This window comes from Gadus morhua, chromosome 13, assembly GCF_902167405.1.
Source record: "Gadus morhua chromosome 13, gadMor3.0, whole genome shotgun sequence".
Taxonomy (NCBI): domain Eukaryota; kingdom Metazoa; phylum Chordata; class Actinopteri; order Gadiformes; family Gadidae; genus Gadus; species Gadus morhua.
In genome coordinates this window covers 3,548,078-3,565,577 of record NC_044060.1, presented here as the reverse complement: position 1 = coordinate 3,565,577, position 17,500 = coordinate 3,548,078, and the positions used below count along the sequence as shown (strand labels likewise).

The 17,500-nt window shown below is 44.9% G+C and overlaps 2 protein-coding genes across 4 annotated transcripts in view; both read right to left on the bottom strand.

Moving 5' to 3' along the window:
* Positions 1 to 2,204, bottom strand: part of tead3b (TEA domain family member 3 b) — a gene marked incomplete in the record, with an annotated part of 32,265 nt that extends 30,061 nt beyond the window's left edge. Inside the window, 2 exon segments of the mRNA XM_030374288.1 lie at positions 1,488 to 1,635; positions 1,968 to 2,204.
* A 1,267-nt stretch (positions 2,205 to 3,471) lies between these two features.
* Positions 3,472 to 17,071, bottom strand: LOC115556879 (tubby-related protein 1). 3 transcript variants are annotated; one of them, XM_030374279.1, is made up of 15 exons: positions 16,933 to 17,071; positions 16,389 to 16,538; positions 15,376 to 15,421; positions 11,429 to 11,561; positions 10,161 to 10,298; positions 9,595 to 9,723; positions 9,113 to 9,232; positions 8,501 to 8,650; positions 7,958 to 8,040; positions 7,199 to 7,363; positions 6,753 to 6,865; positions 6,510 to 6,618; positions 5,935 to 6,033; positions 5,229 to 5,400; positions 3,472 to 4,674 (listed from the first exon to the last, which is right to left on the bottom strand). In XM_030374279.1, the coding sequence occupies exons 2-15, from the start codon at positions 16,433 to 16,435 to the stop codon at positions 4,541 to 4,543; spliced, it is 1,638 nt and encodes a 545-aa protein (XP_030230139.1). In that variant the 5' UTR covers positions 16,436 to 16,538; positions 16,933 to 17,071; the 3' UTR covers positions 3,472 to 4,540. The 3 variants fall into 3 exon arrangements, with proteins under 3 accessions (XP_030230139.1, XP_030230140.1, XP_030230141.1); XM_030374280.1 differs by having other exon boundaries at positions 16,389 to 16,534; positions 16,933 to 17,022; XM_030374281.1 differs by lacking the exons at positions 15,376 to 15,421; positions 16,389 to 16,538; positions 16,933 to 17,071 and adding an exon at positions 14,076 to 14,303.
* Between the last annotated feature and the right edge of the window lie 429 nt (positions 17,072 to 17,500).

Here is a 17,500-nt window from a genome sequence, read left to right as displayed (position 1 = left end):
TGGGCTCCAGATTTAGCCGTCAGCGTCCAACTCTACTACAGCGCCTCTTTGCTCGAACCGTCTATTGTCTGGTTTGACAGTCTGGGACTGTCTCTGGGTCTCCTGCGTCACGGTCTGAGTCGACCAATTGGTCGGTTAGCACTTGAAGAACACACATTATGGATACAGTAAGATGGTGGCGGTGGTGGTGGTGGTGGACATACTCAATCTGAGGCGTCAAAAACAGAACAGAGATTTAAAATAAAATGTGTGTTGATGTTCACCAACTTCGGAACTATAATGGTGATTTTATTTTGAATATCTATCTATTCTACGCCGCAAGCAAACAGCGTCTGTTTCAACAAACTAAGTGCAAGAAAAATCTAATTTGGTCACATGAAGCAACTAAGAAGCACAATGGCAACAGGTTGGCTGTTACAGCTGCAAACGGGGGTAGGTTTGTAAAAACACAACTACATAGCTGATGACTTGCCGCAACCTGAAATACAGCATTCTGTTGTTTGACCAAACCTGTCGAATGGCAGTGACTGAGATAACCGTAGTTATTACAGCTCATGTTGCATTGGCATCGTTATACTACAACGACAAAAGAGGAAGAAGTCAACCAATTAAGTCAGTGATCAGAAACTAAATAGCTACACCTGCCCAACCCAAGTGGCGGAGGAATGAGGTGTTTACTGGAGCTGACGATGCGCACTGCAGTCAGTTCAGGCAGGTGTTTCCCCGGGGGTCACGGTGATTTAATTGCGCATTACCAGGGTTTGGTACATCCATGCACTCCGAGACCTGACCTCAAAATCATGCTTAGCGAAACCATTCAACACTGATCCTGACCGATTTGAGGAGGAAGGAAGGAAATAAAGAAGAAGAAAAAAAAAAAGGAACGACACAGAGAAAAAAAAAAAGCGAAATGAAAGAAAGAATAGATTTGACTGATGAAAGTGCTTGATTTGATAGTACCATTTATTCGATGTAGAAAAATTTAAATCAAACCTTTGGCACTAAAGATCGTGTTACAATAGTACCATTAGGCCCTGATAACAACGTAATGACGCGTTAAGTCTGATTATCATTCAAATATGGCCTATAGGTAGGCTATTTGAATTACTCAGACGCTTTGGCCTACAAATAACAAATAGGCTTATACCTGACAAACAAGAAGTAAACGTGTCGTGTGCGCACAACAAAGTCATCACTACAAATATTAAATGTGTCCACAATTGCAACATTAAATCACTGCTGTTTGAAAGCAGTGATTCTAATTAATTAGAATCACAACGCTTTGATTTATATGTGGTTTTATATTTTCATATTTATTTAAACACTAAATATAATTTAATGTAATAATACATATGTAATTATAAAATCACATTTCAGCCAAAACATTCTGATTCAAATTTTCTTCACATGTATGAAGTTAAATTAAGTGTTTTCTGGTACCACAATAAGTGACACATTAGTTTACCTTGATGCAGAAAGTATCTTACCTTATCTTAGGATGCAGTCGCTCAGTCCAGCGGTCAGGTTGTCGGTCCTATTCCTCCCAGTGATCTCTCTCAGTGTCCCTAGGAGATCTGTGCCTTTTCGATTCCTCTGTCGCACAACTCTCAGATCCAGGCATCCACTTCTCATCAACTGTTGGAGAGAAACAAGAGACATGTTGCATCCCCGGGAAAATAGTGTCAACGCACACGTCAAACCAGTCAAATGAAGTCAACGAAATGGCTTTTACTCGTTTAAATTATTATTCTGTCAACTAGTCAGGAGTCCAGAAGGCAGAGAAAAGTCAAACAGGATCAGAGGCGATCAATGTGAGAATCTTCCTCTTCCCTCCCAACGCGAAGGCAGCCCCGCGGAAAAATGCGAAAAATGACAATGATCCGAAAACTTCAGCGAGTCAAGCGGCATGAAAACCTCCAGCAAAGGGTCTAAACAAAGAGGAAAAAGTCCATAAGAGGGGAACTCACCTTTATTCAGTGGCGTCTATTTATGTCAACACCAGAAAAAACAATATCAATGCTGATTTTGGGCGCCTGGAACGATTTCAGTAATATTTCTCCCGGTTTGACAGTATAAGTGGAATGTTAAGTATGACTTTGGTATGAAATCAACGCACTACTCTGGAAAACCAAGGGGAAAAAAAAGTTTTGAGGAGGAGCCATGGGTGCGCGTCAATCACCGAGCGGTGGGGGCGGTGGCTCCACTCGTGTCCCCACCCCCTCCACCACCCCGGCGGTAGTACTGTAACACCAGGAATAAACACACAGCCCTGCTCCATTAGTTTAACTTTAACGCCAGCAAAGTACAAATCCTTCCAGCTTTAATACTGATACTGCCTTTGTGTTTAAATAAAATGAGTTGTTCAGCGTTTCTTGTTTTGTTTGCATGTACATTTAAATAACGCGCACACACTTTCAATAACACTTTTATTATTGCGAAGAAATAAAATTATGTATTTCGTTGAATGTGTGGTGCATTCTTCTCTGTATTACTAATATCAAACAAAAAGCACCATACAGGACTACAATAGGAATAATAGCATAACATATGCTTTGGCTACTTATAAATGCTTTATATCTTCAAAGAAGGCTATTATCATTATTAATGGAGCGATTAAACATTCTAATTTGACGCGGTGCAGGAACATCCAAACATTTCCCAACAGCTCCTTCTATTGGTCACCCTTATGTTTGCAGCGTGCGCTACTTGCATTGCAACTTGTATTTTATAGTTTTAAACAGAAATGCATTCTGTGGTGCAGCACTGTGATTTGTCAAGGCTCTCAAAATCTCAGACACAAAACGTCTTTTTGCAACGGTTAAAACAGCCAACGAAAGTTGTCGCCGTACAGTCGAACCGTGTGCATAATTACCCGCTCAGAGGCTAATAAGTAATCCTTTGCAGTCGTACAGTGCCTCGCACACAATGGCAGAGCGAGGGGGGCGGGGCTGGGGGTGGGGGGGTCACCTTTGAGCATCTGTCAGACGCCCTTCAAGCCTCATTTGATTTGCGAGTTTGGACAACTGCCTGGACAGGTTGAGGCAGAAACACACCTCAGACGTACCTTCCAGGGCCCGGGCTCAAACCGGTTCTCCTCCCTGCCGCCGCCATTCCTCCTCAGAGTTTAAGAGCTGCCACGAAGGGGCTGAGTGTGTGTCTGCTGCACACGTATCAAACCAGTGTTCTCTGTGTGTGTGTGTGTGTGTGTGTGTGTGTGTGTGTGTGTGTGTGTGTGTGTGTGTGTGTGTGTGTGTGTGTGTGTGTGTGTGTGTGTGTGTGTGTGTGTGTCGTCGCTGGCAGCCTCCCTTGTGTTGTGTTGTTCACAGTATCCCACCGCAGCGTTGAACGGGGAGGTCCTCACGAAGGTATTGGAGGGCAGAGACGGACTATTACCGCGGTTTTAGAGAGAGAGATAAGGGAGGTTTACTGAGATGGTTGAGACTGCGGTGTAGTCAGAAGACTAAATATGAGTTGTGGACAGCTGTTAGGAGTTTATTCATGCTACACGTACGGTTGGTCTTTATTTAGAGGGGCTAATGGGCCCCATTCATCACAGTGAGCTCATTAACAAGTGAATGAGGTGAAAGGGTGGAAAGTCATGGCTACACATTCATCATCATCAGACATCGGCGTCGGACAATAAACCGTACAAAACGCTCCTCGTAAGAAATGATGAGATACAAAAAGGTCAAAGGAACAGGTGAAGGGAAAGAAGAAGGGTTAGAGACACTTTAAGACTTGGTACTTTTGGACTGACTGCGTACAGGACATTCAGGCCTAAACTAATCTGTAGTTCTCGTGGGTTTCTGAAACCTACACATAAACCATTACAGAACACAGAGAAAATGTGCTGCAAAGTTCAAACCTTTCCAGAGCCTTTATCCTAGTAAGACATTGCTAAATGAGCTACTTTGTAAGAGGACGGTTGTGTTTGTCTACGGTCCGGGGCGATCGCTCTGGGGTTTTCCACGTCAGGCGCTAATTACAGATTGACAGCTTCTGCTGCCGTGCGGAATCAAAGAAACAACAGCAAACAATAGAAGCCATGACGACTTGTTTTATGACTGCCTGTTTGATCCGTTCGTCTTTAATTAAGTAACCACATCTTGATCGACTACTTCTGTCTACTCCTGTCTACTACTGCTTGAGTGAGTCCCGCCCCCTTTGAGCACCATCACAGTGTTCCTACAGAGCAGCCTTTAAACTTCTCTGCGCTCCAAAAGAAGGCAACGTCCACCGTGGAGCTCCGCTCGGAGGCCCAACCGTCCTCCACTCCTCCCCCTGACCCGCGCCCCCCGAGCCAGGCACCGTTGGAGCGGGGGAACAGCAGAGCGGTCTGAGCTCCTCCATCACCTCCACCGACAGCCTGCTGCCCGGGGTCTGAAAAGCGTGTCTGTGCTGCGAGTGGGCAGGGGGCCCGAGCGAGGCCCGAGCCCCTGGGGGCAGAGCGAGGCACGGGCCCCTGGGGGCCCGAGCGAGGCCCGAGCCCCTGGGGGCCCGAGCGAGGCCCGGGCCCCTGGGGGGCAGAGCGAGTCCGGCCCTATTCACAGGCGATCTTCCCGTCGAAGCTGGACAGGGCGATGGCGAAGGCCTGAACGGCGCACATGGGGTAGCTGAAGTCCAGCGTGAAGATGTCGTCGGCGATGCGGCCGAACTGCATCACGATGTATTCCACTGAGACACGCACACGTACGCACAGACACACAATGCACACACACACACACACAATCACAGAGGAGGTTAGATCAGCTGCAGAGCACACACAAATACACACACACACACACACACACACAATCACAGAGGAGGTTAGATCAGCTGCAGAGCTCGCATAAATACACGCACACACACACACACACACACACACACACACACACACACACACACACACACAGACACACACACACACACACACACACACACACACACACACACACACACACACACACACATACACACACACACACACACACACAAACACACACACACACACACACACACAGGCTGGTAGTCAGATAGACACACAGGGGAGGTTTAGGTTTACAGTACAGACAGACAGAAAGATAGACAGGTAGTTAGACAGACTGACGACAAACAGATTTCTTGTCAGATAGATAGGTTGGCAGGTAGAAAGGTAATAAGAGGGACAGATAGGCTGGCAGACAGACAGAGACACACAAACAGACAGACAGACAGGCTGACAGAAAGGTCAAAAGACAGACAGTACTCACGGTCCTTGCTGTGGACGACCTGGAAGTTCTTGATGGAGGCCTGGGTGACGCGGCCGTTGAAGTTGAGCACGTGGGAGGAGGACTCCTCGTTCCACACGGGGGTCTTGTTGTGCAGCTCGATCAGGTTCTCCATCCGCCGGTTCTGGTGCCGGATCAGCAGCCCGTCGTACTCCTGGGTGGGGGTCAGAGGGGTCACCCGGGTGTGTGGTCAGTATGTCAGCCGGGAAGCACCACCGGCAGACCGACTACAGACTGCAGATCAGCCCTTACTCAGAAGTGAGACCTTCTGCAGGTCTGACTTGGTATGAATTCTACATTTAAACAAATACAAATACTACAGTATATGTAAAAGAACCAGATGAGATGATGTGTGCAAGTGATCTGACCACTCCAAAGTTCAGTGCTCTTATTTTTATCTATCTTCTTCAATATTTAATGATTAGTTATTTGATCATGATCAGTGCACGTGATCAGTGATCATGTTGTTTAGTTTCTTGCACTCAGTTTTACCTTTGCGTGGTTACTGCAGTTAGGCTTTGTAGCAGATAAACATGTATATTCTTTCTATGTATATTCATATATATACATGACTATGTTTTTAATAATTCCATAAACATTCCCAGACACTTAGGACACATCTCAACCACGGCGTGCGGGTCAGACAGTGACATCACTTCCTGTGGGTGACGGAGGAGGCGGGGCTTACGTTGCGTGGCCGGACGGCGACCCGCTCGCAGTTCTTGTCCATCCCGGGGATGATGATGGTCATGCGCCTCGGACCCTTCATCCCCAGCACGTTGGTCTCCTGGACACACGGGGGTCAGAGGTCACAGTGGTAAGGTTTGGTTTGCTTTGGTTACGGGAGGGATTGAGGTCAAGTCAAGGGTTAGGGTTAGGGTTGATGTGGATGATGGCTGGTTCCAGCAGTCCCAGAGTCCAATCTGTCTGACTCAAACCAGCCATCATCGACACACGCTCCAAAGTTGATCGCTAAATAAATGGACTGCATTTATATGGCGCTTTTTTAACCAGTTGCCACTCAAAGCGATGTGCAATATGGCCTAACATTAACCCATTCACACACCGACAGTGGAGTCAACCACGCAAGACGACAGCAAGCTCGTCGGGAGCGGTCAGGGTGAGGTGTCTTGCTCAGGGACACCTCAACACTCAACTAGGAGGAGCTAGGGGATCGAACTAGCAACCTTCCGGTTACCAGCCAACCCGCTCGACCTCCTGAGCCACATGAGGCCAAATGGTTGGGTCTCTTTAAGGCCTTACGTAGATGATGCCGGCCATCTCTTGGCGTGCGTTGGACAAGTCTGGGAGAGCCCTCTCTGGGTTCAGTGCGTTGTCGAACACCGTGAACTTGGTCCCCATCAGATTAGACCTGGACAACAACATCACAACATAGTCAGTTGTAAACACGACATACAAAAGTAGGTTTCTGAACGCAGTTTGTTTGAATGCTGTCGTGGAAAAAATTATCATTGAGAATTCAAAGAAGAAGAATTTTATCGGTACCGCAATTTTCCGACAAAATTGTCCCCGCCTCTCGATAAGTCTGTGGCATCGATGGAGATTAGGTAGTTGGAGGTTCCACACTTCTTACGCTTTCTACCCGCCAACAGGAATACCTTTACGAAACAACACAAAACACATAGTCTTAAGCATTCGTCATGAGCATTGGGAAACTACTTGGCACCAGTCAACTGCCTGGGTGAGAGGTTCTATTCCCATTGGAGAGTCAAATGCTAAGAATGTATGCGTCACGTTATTGACAGATTCTTTGCATAAACGCTTCCTATTTATTATACTACATCGCAATTATTTTATTAAATTGAGATTATGAATTTAAAGGTACAATATTCCACATTGAAACCGAGCATTTAAAAAGTGCACTGCGTCTTTAAGACCTGAGATGTCCCTCTGCTGTGTGCCGTGTGAGGCCAGAGGAACTGATCCCGTACCTTCTTCTCGTTGTCCAGGTGGAGGTAGTAGGTGGGGTACATGCTCTTGTCCATCCCCCGCTGGTCCCGGGTGAGTCGGCACTTTACCGTCTGCCCCTGCGGAGCCGGCAGATTCACAAACTCCTCCAGGTCGTCGAACTCTATCTCCGGGGACGGAGCTCGCTCCTGGAGAAAGAGCGAAACACCATCCTCATCATCATCATCATCATCATCATCATCATCATCATCATCATCATCATCGTCATCATCATCATCATCGTCCTCCTCCTCATCATCATTACATCCTCGTCATTAGGTCATTAGTATCGATAAGTTGTCAAAATCTCTCTCACAGGACGGAGCTCTCTCCTGGACGAAGAGCCTGTCATCATCCATGATAATCATCTTCATCGTCATCATTATCATCATCATCATCGATAGGTTGTCAAGGTGATGGATCTTGAAATTGTTCTAGTTCGATAACGCTAGACTCTAGCAATCTGGTCGTGCTTATCAAGAGAACCTGGACAGTAAGTTAATGAACACACGGCCAAAGTAGAAGTGTGAAAGTGTCTTGAAATGATTTGTAGAAGAAAATAAGAAGGTATATGATGTGGACAGACTGTATACTTTTCTGAAGCTGAGACAGAAACAGATACTTTTCAACCATGTTAAGGCGCTTGCTAGTGTTTCTGAGCAGGTGTCTCTGATTAAGGGTTAATTGGTGTCTCTAACTAAGAGCTTATTGGGGCCACATGATGCCCAGGGGTTTTTCCATACCTTCTTCTTCTTCCCTTTTCCCTTCTTCTTCTTGGACTTCTCTTCTTTCTCTGAGTCGGAATCATCGCTCTCTTCGGCTTTTCCTGAGATTTAGAGAAACAGCGACAGCTTCGTCAAAATGTCATCAATATCTCCAATTATTTAAATCAATTATTTTATTTTTATTTTACAATAGGCCTACTTAATTATTGAGTGTTGCTGGCTCTTTGTTTTTGGGGTTTTAGCAATTGCAACACGTTAGCAATTACCTTGTATTAGCATTAAAATGATATGCTAGTTTAAGCTAGCGCTAATGGCTGACTCCCATTCAGTTTTGCAAACATAATTGATGCAGAGGAAATGAAGAAAGGAATTCAGAAGTCGATAAAATATCAAAGACAGATATCTGAGCCAACATATTTTAGTTTTTGCACATTTAAAAAACGAAAGATGAAGGCATGAATTGACATGTGCAGGCAAGATGCTTTTTGACATTGAAAGGTGCTTAACAGTTAGAAAGTGCGATAATAAAATAAGTTTATAAGACGTACAAAGGGAGGTTACCTTTCTTCTTGGTCTTCTTGTCCTTGTCCTTGTCCTTGTCCTTGCTCTCGGCCGTCTGGAACAGCGATGCTGCTCCGGCACTGGACTTCTTCTTAGACTTGCTGGCCTTGGTTGTTGTCTCGTCGCTGTCGTCGCTGTCTGACTGAGCAGCTGGGATTGATAGAAGGATGCCCGTGATATATGTGGTAGCATACCGATACTTCCCATACTCGTGGTTCTTTTAAAAGATCGGAGGACCAGGGAACGGATGGCTTCATACTGACATGGCTTCAGACCGGACAGATAGGTTTGATTACTTTTAGCTTCATGGTTTAGATTTATTTATTCTTCCCAGATTTGAGAAGGTGTCATGGTGACTGTGATGCAATGTCATCAACATGTTTTATAAATGTGAGTGTACACACGCACAAACATACACACAAACACACACACATACACACAAACACACACACCCACATACACAACCACACACACAACCATCCAAACACTTACACACACACACACACACACACACACACACACACACACACACACACACACACACACACACACACACACACACACACACACACACACACACACACACACACACACACACACACACACACACACCTTTCTTCTTGCTCTTGGCGTCCTTGTCTCCGTTTATCTGGAACAAGGCGGCTGGCTCCTTCTTCTTATCTTTGTCTTTTGATTTAGACTTCTTATCTTTCCCCTCAGAGTCTTTCTCATCTAAGAGGGGCGGGCGAAATAAAAAATGTAGCAGTAAAATGTAGAGTAATATACAACTCAACTTAAGATGAATAAAGAGCTAATAAAACAATTTAGTACTTCTCCATTGTCTTTTGACTACAGGGAATCCAGTGCTGGCACTACTTTAAATATTTCAACATTTCAGCTAGTATTTCAGCCGGTCTGATGGCTTAAATGGTCATACGTCCCAGTAGGTGTAGGGCTAAGCCAGTGTTTACACTCGCTGTTACAAAATGCGATTGTGTAATCCTCTTCCCCGCGGTCAACCTTCCACACACACCCTGTTTAATCGTCTGAAGATTTACCTGAAGATATAAGACTAACGTTTGCGGTTTCCTTACCTTTGGATTTGGGTTTCTTCTCTTTGGTGGTGCTTGAGGGCGGCGAGCTGTCCTTCGTCGTCTTCTTCTTCGTCTTCTTCTTGGGCGTCTCCTCTTCCTCCTCCTCCTCGTCATCCTCAGTGTCCGAACCTGTGGAGATGGGAAAAGGTGGTCGTTGTTGAGGGGAGTCTGTGTTCTGTTTTTGGCTAGTTTTGGGACGTTCCTTGTGGTATACATGTCAAAGGGGTGATATTATGCCTCAAGGTGCGAGTGTGATCAGCTGTTAAAAGCCGTTTGAAAATATGCCTTTTCTTGTGTTTTAGTGACATCACAAGTGGGAGTGTCCACCTAGATACGTGCTGGATATATAAGCAACATATGCTACAGTCCACTGCGTAGGCTGGTCGACTGGTCTATCTATCATAAATCTAGGTGGACACAGGTGATTACAAGCCACAAACGGCTTGTAATCACACTCACACCTGGTGACATGATATCACCCCTTTAAGAAGACATGCTTCAGGATAGGGTGGGATGTACATTATTAATCCCAGTTGAGTGTAAATCCAGTGGTCATTGGAACGTACTCTTTTTCTTCTTCGGGACGCTCTTGGCTTTCTTCTTTGGCTCCTTGCTCTTCTCCGGGTCCTCCTTCTCCTTCTCCTTCTCCTTTTCCTTCTCCTTCTCCTTCTCCGGCTTCTTCTTCTTCACCTTCTTCTCATCTTCTGTCGTCCACAGCAACAGAACAATCCAACAGAACAAAAGAACAGAGAGAGCGATGTTCAGAACAGCTCCGTCGTCGGGATTATAGTTTATTTGATCCGGCCCGATTTGTATCCGTGTGTTGATTTCATTGTGTGTATTGTGTTGCAATTAATTGTAGTTTATTGTATTCCCTCTGTCTTTTGTCTTTGAAGTGCCTTCAAATAGTGAGTGGTTTCCTTTATTGGTTTTCATTCCTGGAAGCTTTACATGCAGTGGTTTTATCCGTGCATTTCACTGCCCTGCACAATCTGGTCTTAATCAGAGGTCTCTTCCTAATGTCTTGCGTTCCTTGCCTAATACCTTGAGTTGTTATTGATACAACTCTGCATATAAAGGACACATATTATACTGCATATTAAGACTCAAGACTCACTTCAGAGTTTAGCCCCCCCCCTTAACCCGTACGTCCTGGCACTTAAAAATAGTACTTAGCATTGTGTAGCATCTTATCCTAGCTATCTGTGTTGTGTACGTGAAATGGGTTAACCTAGCAATTGTTGGTGCTTGGCACTTGGATCTATGAACATCCTAACTGTACCTACAGCGATAGATTGTTTCTCTTCCTTCTGACAAATGTACTTATTGTTTGTCACTTTGGATAAAAGCGCTTGCTAGATGCCCTGAATGTAAATGTTAAAGGGGACACATTATACCACTAGGTGTGAGTGTGATTGGCCAATACAAGCCGTTTTGAAAATGTGACATGGGACACGCTCACCTGTGATGTCAGAAGGTGCACATTTTCAAAACGGCTTGTGAGAAAGACTAATCACACTCACACCTTGTTGTGGTGACTAATGTTAATGTAAAGGAGGTTGTGGTTAATGTAAAGGTGCTAGTGCTGACTTATGTGAATGTAAATGAGGATGTGGTTACTAATGTGAATGTAAAGGAGGTTGTGGTGACTAATGTTAATGTAAAGGAGGTAGTGGTGACTAATGTGAATGTAAAGGAGGTAGTGGTGACTAATGTGAATGTAAAGGAGGTTGTAGTGACTAATGTTAACGTAAAGGCGGTAGTGGTGACTAATGTGAATGTAAAGGAGGTAGTGGTGACTAATGTTAATGTAAAGGAGGTAGTGGTGACTGACTCTGTGCGGCGAGTCCCTCGTCTCCAGACGCCTCCTCGCTCTTCTTGCTCTTGGTCTTCTTGGGTTTGGCCTCCGCCCCGTTGGACTCGGCCTCTGGCACGCCATTGGTCACTTCCTTCTTCTTCTTTGGTTTCTGGACGATTTCTGAGAAATAGCAGACAGACCGTGAGATTAACAGATAGACAGACAGACAGACAGATCTTGACTTGAGATTACTAGAGATAGAGAGATGGCTAGGCTTCACTGGAACATAGACGAAAGAGAGAGAGAGAGAGAGAGAGAGAGAGAGAGAGAGAGAGAGAGAGAGAGAGAGAGAGAGAGAGAGAGAGAGAGAGAGAGACCTTGAGTTGAGATAGTGAGAAAGATGGAGGGATAGATAGAGAAATACAGAGATACACAGACAGACAAACAAACTAACTAACAGACTAACGAAGATAAGAGTTAAATTCACTCACCATTAAAAGTTCACGGTAAGCAAAGGATAGAAAATTATTGCTATTTAATAATGTGTCCAAAGCACTGTCTACTACTACTATTACAGGTTAAAATAATTTAAAACAGTTTTAAAACTATCACTATGCATAATAATTCAACTCTATTGAATAGAGCAGTTATTTTCATTAAAGACATTGAAACAATCTTATTCTTAAAAATATTTTTTGTTTGAGTGGCTATTCCTACAGTGTAGTAATATATATATATATATATATATATATATATATATATATATATATATATATATATATATATATATATATATATGTTTTTGCATTTAATTTCTTTTTTTAAATGTCATGTGTATCCCAGGAAACGTATAAAGTTAAGTTTAGCTCTGATAAAAGTGTAAGACTGTAGCCTAGCATGAGGTCATTAAGCTAATTCTACAATCTTAATTTCTAGAATGAACAGATCTGCTCATTCTATTTTCCTAGTATTCATCGTTTGTCTTTTGTTTTATGGATCATTTTTAGCAGCCCTCCTACTTTGCACATAAAACAGAGACCATAACATGTATAAGTATTAGTACGATTTGTATTAGTACTTGTATTTGTATTGGTAAAAGTACAGAGATAACATCTGACAGCTGTGCCAACTTTTGCCTCCAACATAAAACGGTATTCAGAATCAAATTACAATCACATTTCAATACCGTTAGATATTTCTCACACACAGTAACATCCAGCAAATGCAAGAAGTACACAAGCCTACAACTGCTATCACCTTCCTGAAGCTTTCCAAAGCCTGTGGTTCACGAAACCAAGAATATCAACTCACTTTATCGACTACTGCTATTCAATACATCTTTCCCTGATGGTCCAGCAACGTGTTATTCTGTCTGCCTCAATGCTGTATCAAATAACATTTGTTATTTCTGCATTACAATCTCAGGGCTGCAGGATAAATGGTTGACGTTCCTGAGGACTTTACCTCTCTCTCTCTCTCTCTCTCTCTCTCTCTCTCTCTCTCTCGTAGGAGGTAAGGGTAAAGTATGGAAGCCATCTAGGAGCAGGCCAGTGGGACGAGGGGAATCTAAAGTGTTACACAGAGGAGAGACGGCCGGGCCCAATCCAATTAGAGGCTCATTCATGTTACGCTTCTATTTCTGTCCCCTACCTCAGACAATCCACACACACACACACACACACACACACACACACACACACACACACACACACACACACACACACACACACACACACACACACACACACACACACACACACACACACACACACACACTTAAAGCAATGTGCGCATGTTAAGCATGTTGTTGGTCGTGTTTTCAGCTTTGCTATCTTGGATGCATTAAAGATTGGAGAAAAAACAATGGCTTAGTGGATACTTACCCACAGCTTGGAACAACAACTTCTAAATAAGTTCGATTTTGGTCACAGATTGCATTCTTAAGAAGTTTTTCTCTATCCAACGTGACTTACATTCAACATAATATTGACTGATCCATGATTGTGACTGAAATGGTTGCAGAGCTAGACATGGGAGTCTCTGGGTCTCAGTATTACATCACTACCCAAATAAACTCTGCATTGTTTGCCAACTCTTCAACCACACAGCTTTAGAACATAATAAAATGATTCAAATGAGTCATTGTTCCAAGGTTTTATGCCTCAGGATGCAATCTCTTCCTGTTATTCACGCAAGGGGATGAATCCCAAACCCCATCACTACCACGAACATCGCTATCACCACCACCACCACCACCACCACCACCATCACCTGCCTCTAGACCTCCGTCCCCGCCATCACCAGCCCCTGTACCTCCCCATCCCCCAACACCTTCACTTCCACCACTTCCACCAGCACCACAACCGTGACTAACCCCACCACCTCCACTTCCCCCGTCCACCGTCACTACCATGACGTCAACCAACACCAAAACCCACACCCCCCCTAACCTCCACCTCTACCAAAGCCCGCCTCACCTCCACCCACAACACCACCATCACCAACCCCACTACCTCCAACTCCCCCAGCAACTGTCACTACCATCACCTCCACCACCACCACCACCAACCCCACCCACCACCTCCATCTCCCCGAATGGGGGCCCCCCCGCTCCACTGTCCCTACCACCACTTCCCCCAACACCAACACCAACCCCCCAGCCCCACCTCCTCCACCCTATTACCTTCTCAGCCGACATGGTCCTGGCCTCCTACTCCGGCCCGGGCTAAAAATTTACGTCCTTCTCTCCTCGCTTCCAAAAGGGGGGGGAGGAAATAAAAAAGGAAAACAAACAAAGAGAGGCCGTAGCGGTGCTGGGGCGGTAATGAGAGAGTGAGGCCAGGCTCCGGGCTCACTGGCTCTCCATCAGCAGAAAGTTGTTAATAGGATTTATGTGTGAAGCCATCTGCTGCGCAGCCACGTCACTGAGCACCACCAACAAGCTTCTAAAGAGCAGTGGGGGAGGAGGGGGGGGGAGGGAGGGAGGGAGGGAGGGAGGGAGCACAACAAACTCAAAGCTCCTCCACGGCATTCAGACCACCGTTCAGACCAGACGCCGCAGAGATGGCACGGTTCACGTCGAAGACACGGCCCCGCCGCTTTTACGTTCAGGTCGTGTGCGCCCGCTCGTTTGTCCCGTTTACCGCTTCGAGGAGTTTTGAGGGTGGGACGAGCGAGCGAGCGGGCCTGGCAGTACTCGAGGTAGAGGAGCTGTAATTGCACACAGCTGGAGGTAGAGGAGCAAGGGGGGGGTGTGGAGGTGTTCACGTTAACACAGGCCGTTAACCCTGCGCTGACACGCTAGGCCTCGAACCCGGCCCCCCTAAGCCAGGGTTCAGCTCCCCAGCTCAGGTTTTAATGCACCGCATGTCCCTGGGAAGGATAGGGGGGTGTGGGGTGAGGGGGGTCCGACTCCCAGCTCTGAAGGATAGGGGGGTGTAGGGTGAGGGGGGTCCGACTCCCAGCTCAAAGTTCCTGCTGTGATCCACAAAGTTCACAGCCTAATTATAGGTTTCCTTGAGCAAACGCCCTCAAACCTTAACCGTCTCCTTATTGATATATGTATAAATATATATATATATATATATATATATATATATATATATATATATATATACCTTTACCTTCTCCTTATTGATATATGTATAAATATATATATATATATATATATATATATATATATATATATATATATATATATATATATATATATATATATACCTTTACCTTCTCCTTATTGATATATGTATAAATATATATATATATATATATATATATATATATATATATATATATATACCTTTACCTTCTCCTTATTGATATATATATATACATGATATATATATTATATATTTAAAATATATTTTGAGCAAAGTTGCTTTGGATAAAGTGTCAGACGACTAAATAAATAGCAGTTAAAGGTAGATGTGTCTTCATAGTGAGTGAGGGTGTTTTGAGTGTTGGAAACGACGGCCACACTTTACCTTCTGTGGCCGGTCTGAGGAGGACGAACCGGCCTCGTCCTGAAACCTGGCCCAGATAACAGAGAAGATTATCGATGAGCAACACAGAGCATCTACTGCAGACCAGCTATGCTATCTCCTGCTTGTGGAGTATACGTTTGTATTCACATCGACATTTTGGGCATGCACCAGACGCTTTTAGCCAAAGCGACTTACAATAAGTACATTTTATCAAAAGTAAGAGAGACAACAATATATCGCGGTACAGTAAGGATGTTCATAGAAACAAGGGCCAAGCAATAACAATGGCTAGGTTAACCCATTCCCCGTACACAACAAAGATAGCTAGGATAAGATGTAGTACTGTTTTTAAGTGCAAGAGTTCTTTTCGTTTTGGTGTCAGTCTGTAGTCCATGCAGTATAAGACCTTACTGCTGTATTGTGTATTCAAGGAGAGGCATAATAACCACTTCAAGGCCACGTTCCTAACACCAGAGAGGGGGTGATCGTACCCCACTCAGCCCCCAGCTCCTAGGCCTCTCTGGGGGTGGGGAAGGCTAGCTATAGTAGCTCTGGCTCTCCAGTGAGGAGCCAGCCCTGATACTTATTGGTTGAGCACCTCTCTGCTCCTCGCAGCAGAGGAAACGGCGCGTTGTAAAGTATTAATAGAAACTGAGAGAACCGCGAGGGCGTGCGGGTGGGAAAGGAGGCCGTGGGGCACGTATCGTACTCGAGAAGCACAGGAGAAGCACGCTCAAGTATGGAGGAGATACCTGGTTAGTACATGAATGTGTGTGGAAAAGTAATTTGAATTGAAACTTCCTATTTTACCCCAATTGAACAAGTTTTACCTCGGATTAATAAAATCCGTCTGATCTGTTATCTTACATTTAATGAAGATTGTGAGGGTATTTATTGACCGAACAGGGACTTTTCAGACGGGTAATCCTGAATTAATCCCCCAGCGCGGACACTAGCAGCATGCTGGCTAAAGCTGCACGTCATGTTGTGGTCCGATAAACCCTCTGGTGTACCTGTTCTCTGTCCACACCTCCTCTAGGATCTCCCTCTGGAGCGGCATGGTGGAGGAGCTCAGAGGTTAGAGGACACCTATCTTCATGAAGAGGTTCAGCTCACAGGCGAACTGGTTAGAATGAGGACCTCAATGGTTAGAGGAGACCTATCTTCATGAAGAGGTTCAGCACAAAGGAGGGATTATTAGCAAGACGTGTGAACATATTGATTAAAACATCATCGAGCTATCATCGGCCCATATAACATATGACGGTCTAACCGCCATCTAGGAACATCTTGATTATAGACTATTAAAATGAGGAACTCATATGCACACAAACCTCAATAGCATCAAGCAAGCCCAAACACAAATTAATCAACATGTGTATGTGTCTGTGCAGCACATGTTGGTGTGTGTGTGTGTGTGTGTGTGTGTGTGTGTGTGTGTGTGTGTGTGTGTGTGTGTGTGTGTGTGTGTGTGTGTGTGTGTGTGTGCATGTGTGCGTTCGGCGTGCGTGCGTGCGTGCGTGTCCGTGTGTGTGTGCATGAGTGTGTGTGTCTCACCAGGTTGACTGACCAGCTACGTCTGTCCGTCTCTCTGACGAGGGGGTTAAAGTGAAGCCCATCTCACCTCCTGTCTGACCGCAGACCACCCAGGTCATGTGACCGGGGCCGGGGGGTGTAAGAGGATTTCTAACTCAGCCCCAAGACCCCCACCCCCCCCACACAAACACACTGATTCAGATTACTTTAATCAGCTGACCCACCATCTGGGTTTCTTTTTCACCTTCTTACCAGAAAATAACAGTACTTTGGTACTTTGGCACTTCCTTTAGATACAAATATTTTACCCTATTTATTTATTCAAAATGTGTTTTTATACAAAACGAATCATGATTTACGGTGAATTGCTTTTCGTGTCAGGGTATCGTGCTGAAGAGCAATGGTATTTTGGAGTTCAAACCCTGAACTGTTTGGTTTGAGACGACATCCCTTCGGTGTCAGGTGATGCATGCAATACTTCCATGCAACCAGAAGGTGTCGCAATATCTCCAAATAAAATGCCAGTGCAGTACTCGTCGGTGCCACGAGGGAGCACAAGAAAAGCATTTATTTTTTAAACGTAGAAACA

Coding starts and splice junctions, on each gene's coding strand:
- LOC115556879 (XM_030374279.1), bottom strand. CDS start 16,435: ATGCCGCTCCAGAGGGAGATCCTAGAGGAGGTGTGGACAGAGAACAG. Junction 15,422..16,388: donor GAGGTGTGGACAGAGAACAG/GTACACCAGAGG, acceptor TATCTGGGCCAG/GTTTCAGGACGAGGCCGGTT. Junction 4,675..5,228: donor GGTCGTCCACAGCAAGGACC/GTGAGTACTGTC, acceptor TGCGTGTCTCAG/TGGAATACATCGTGATGCAG.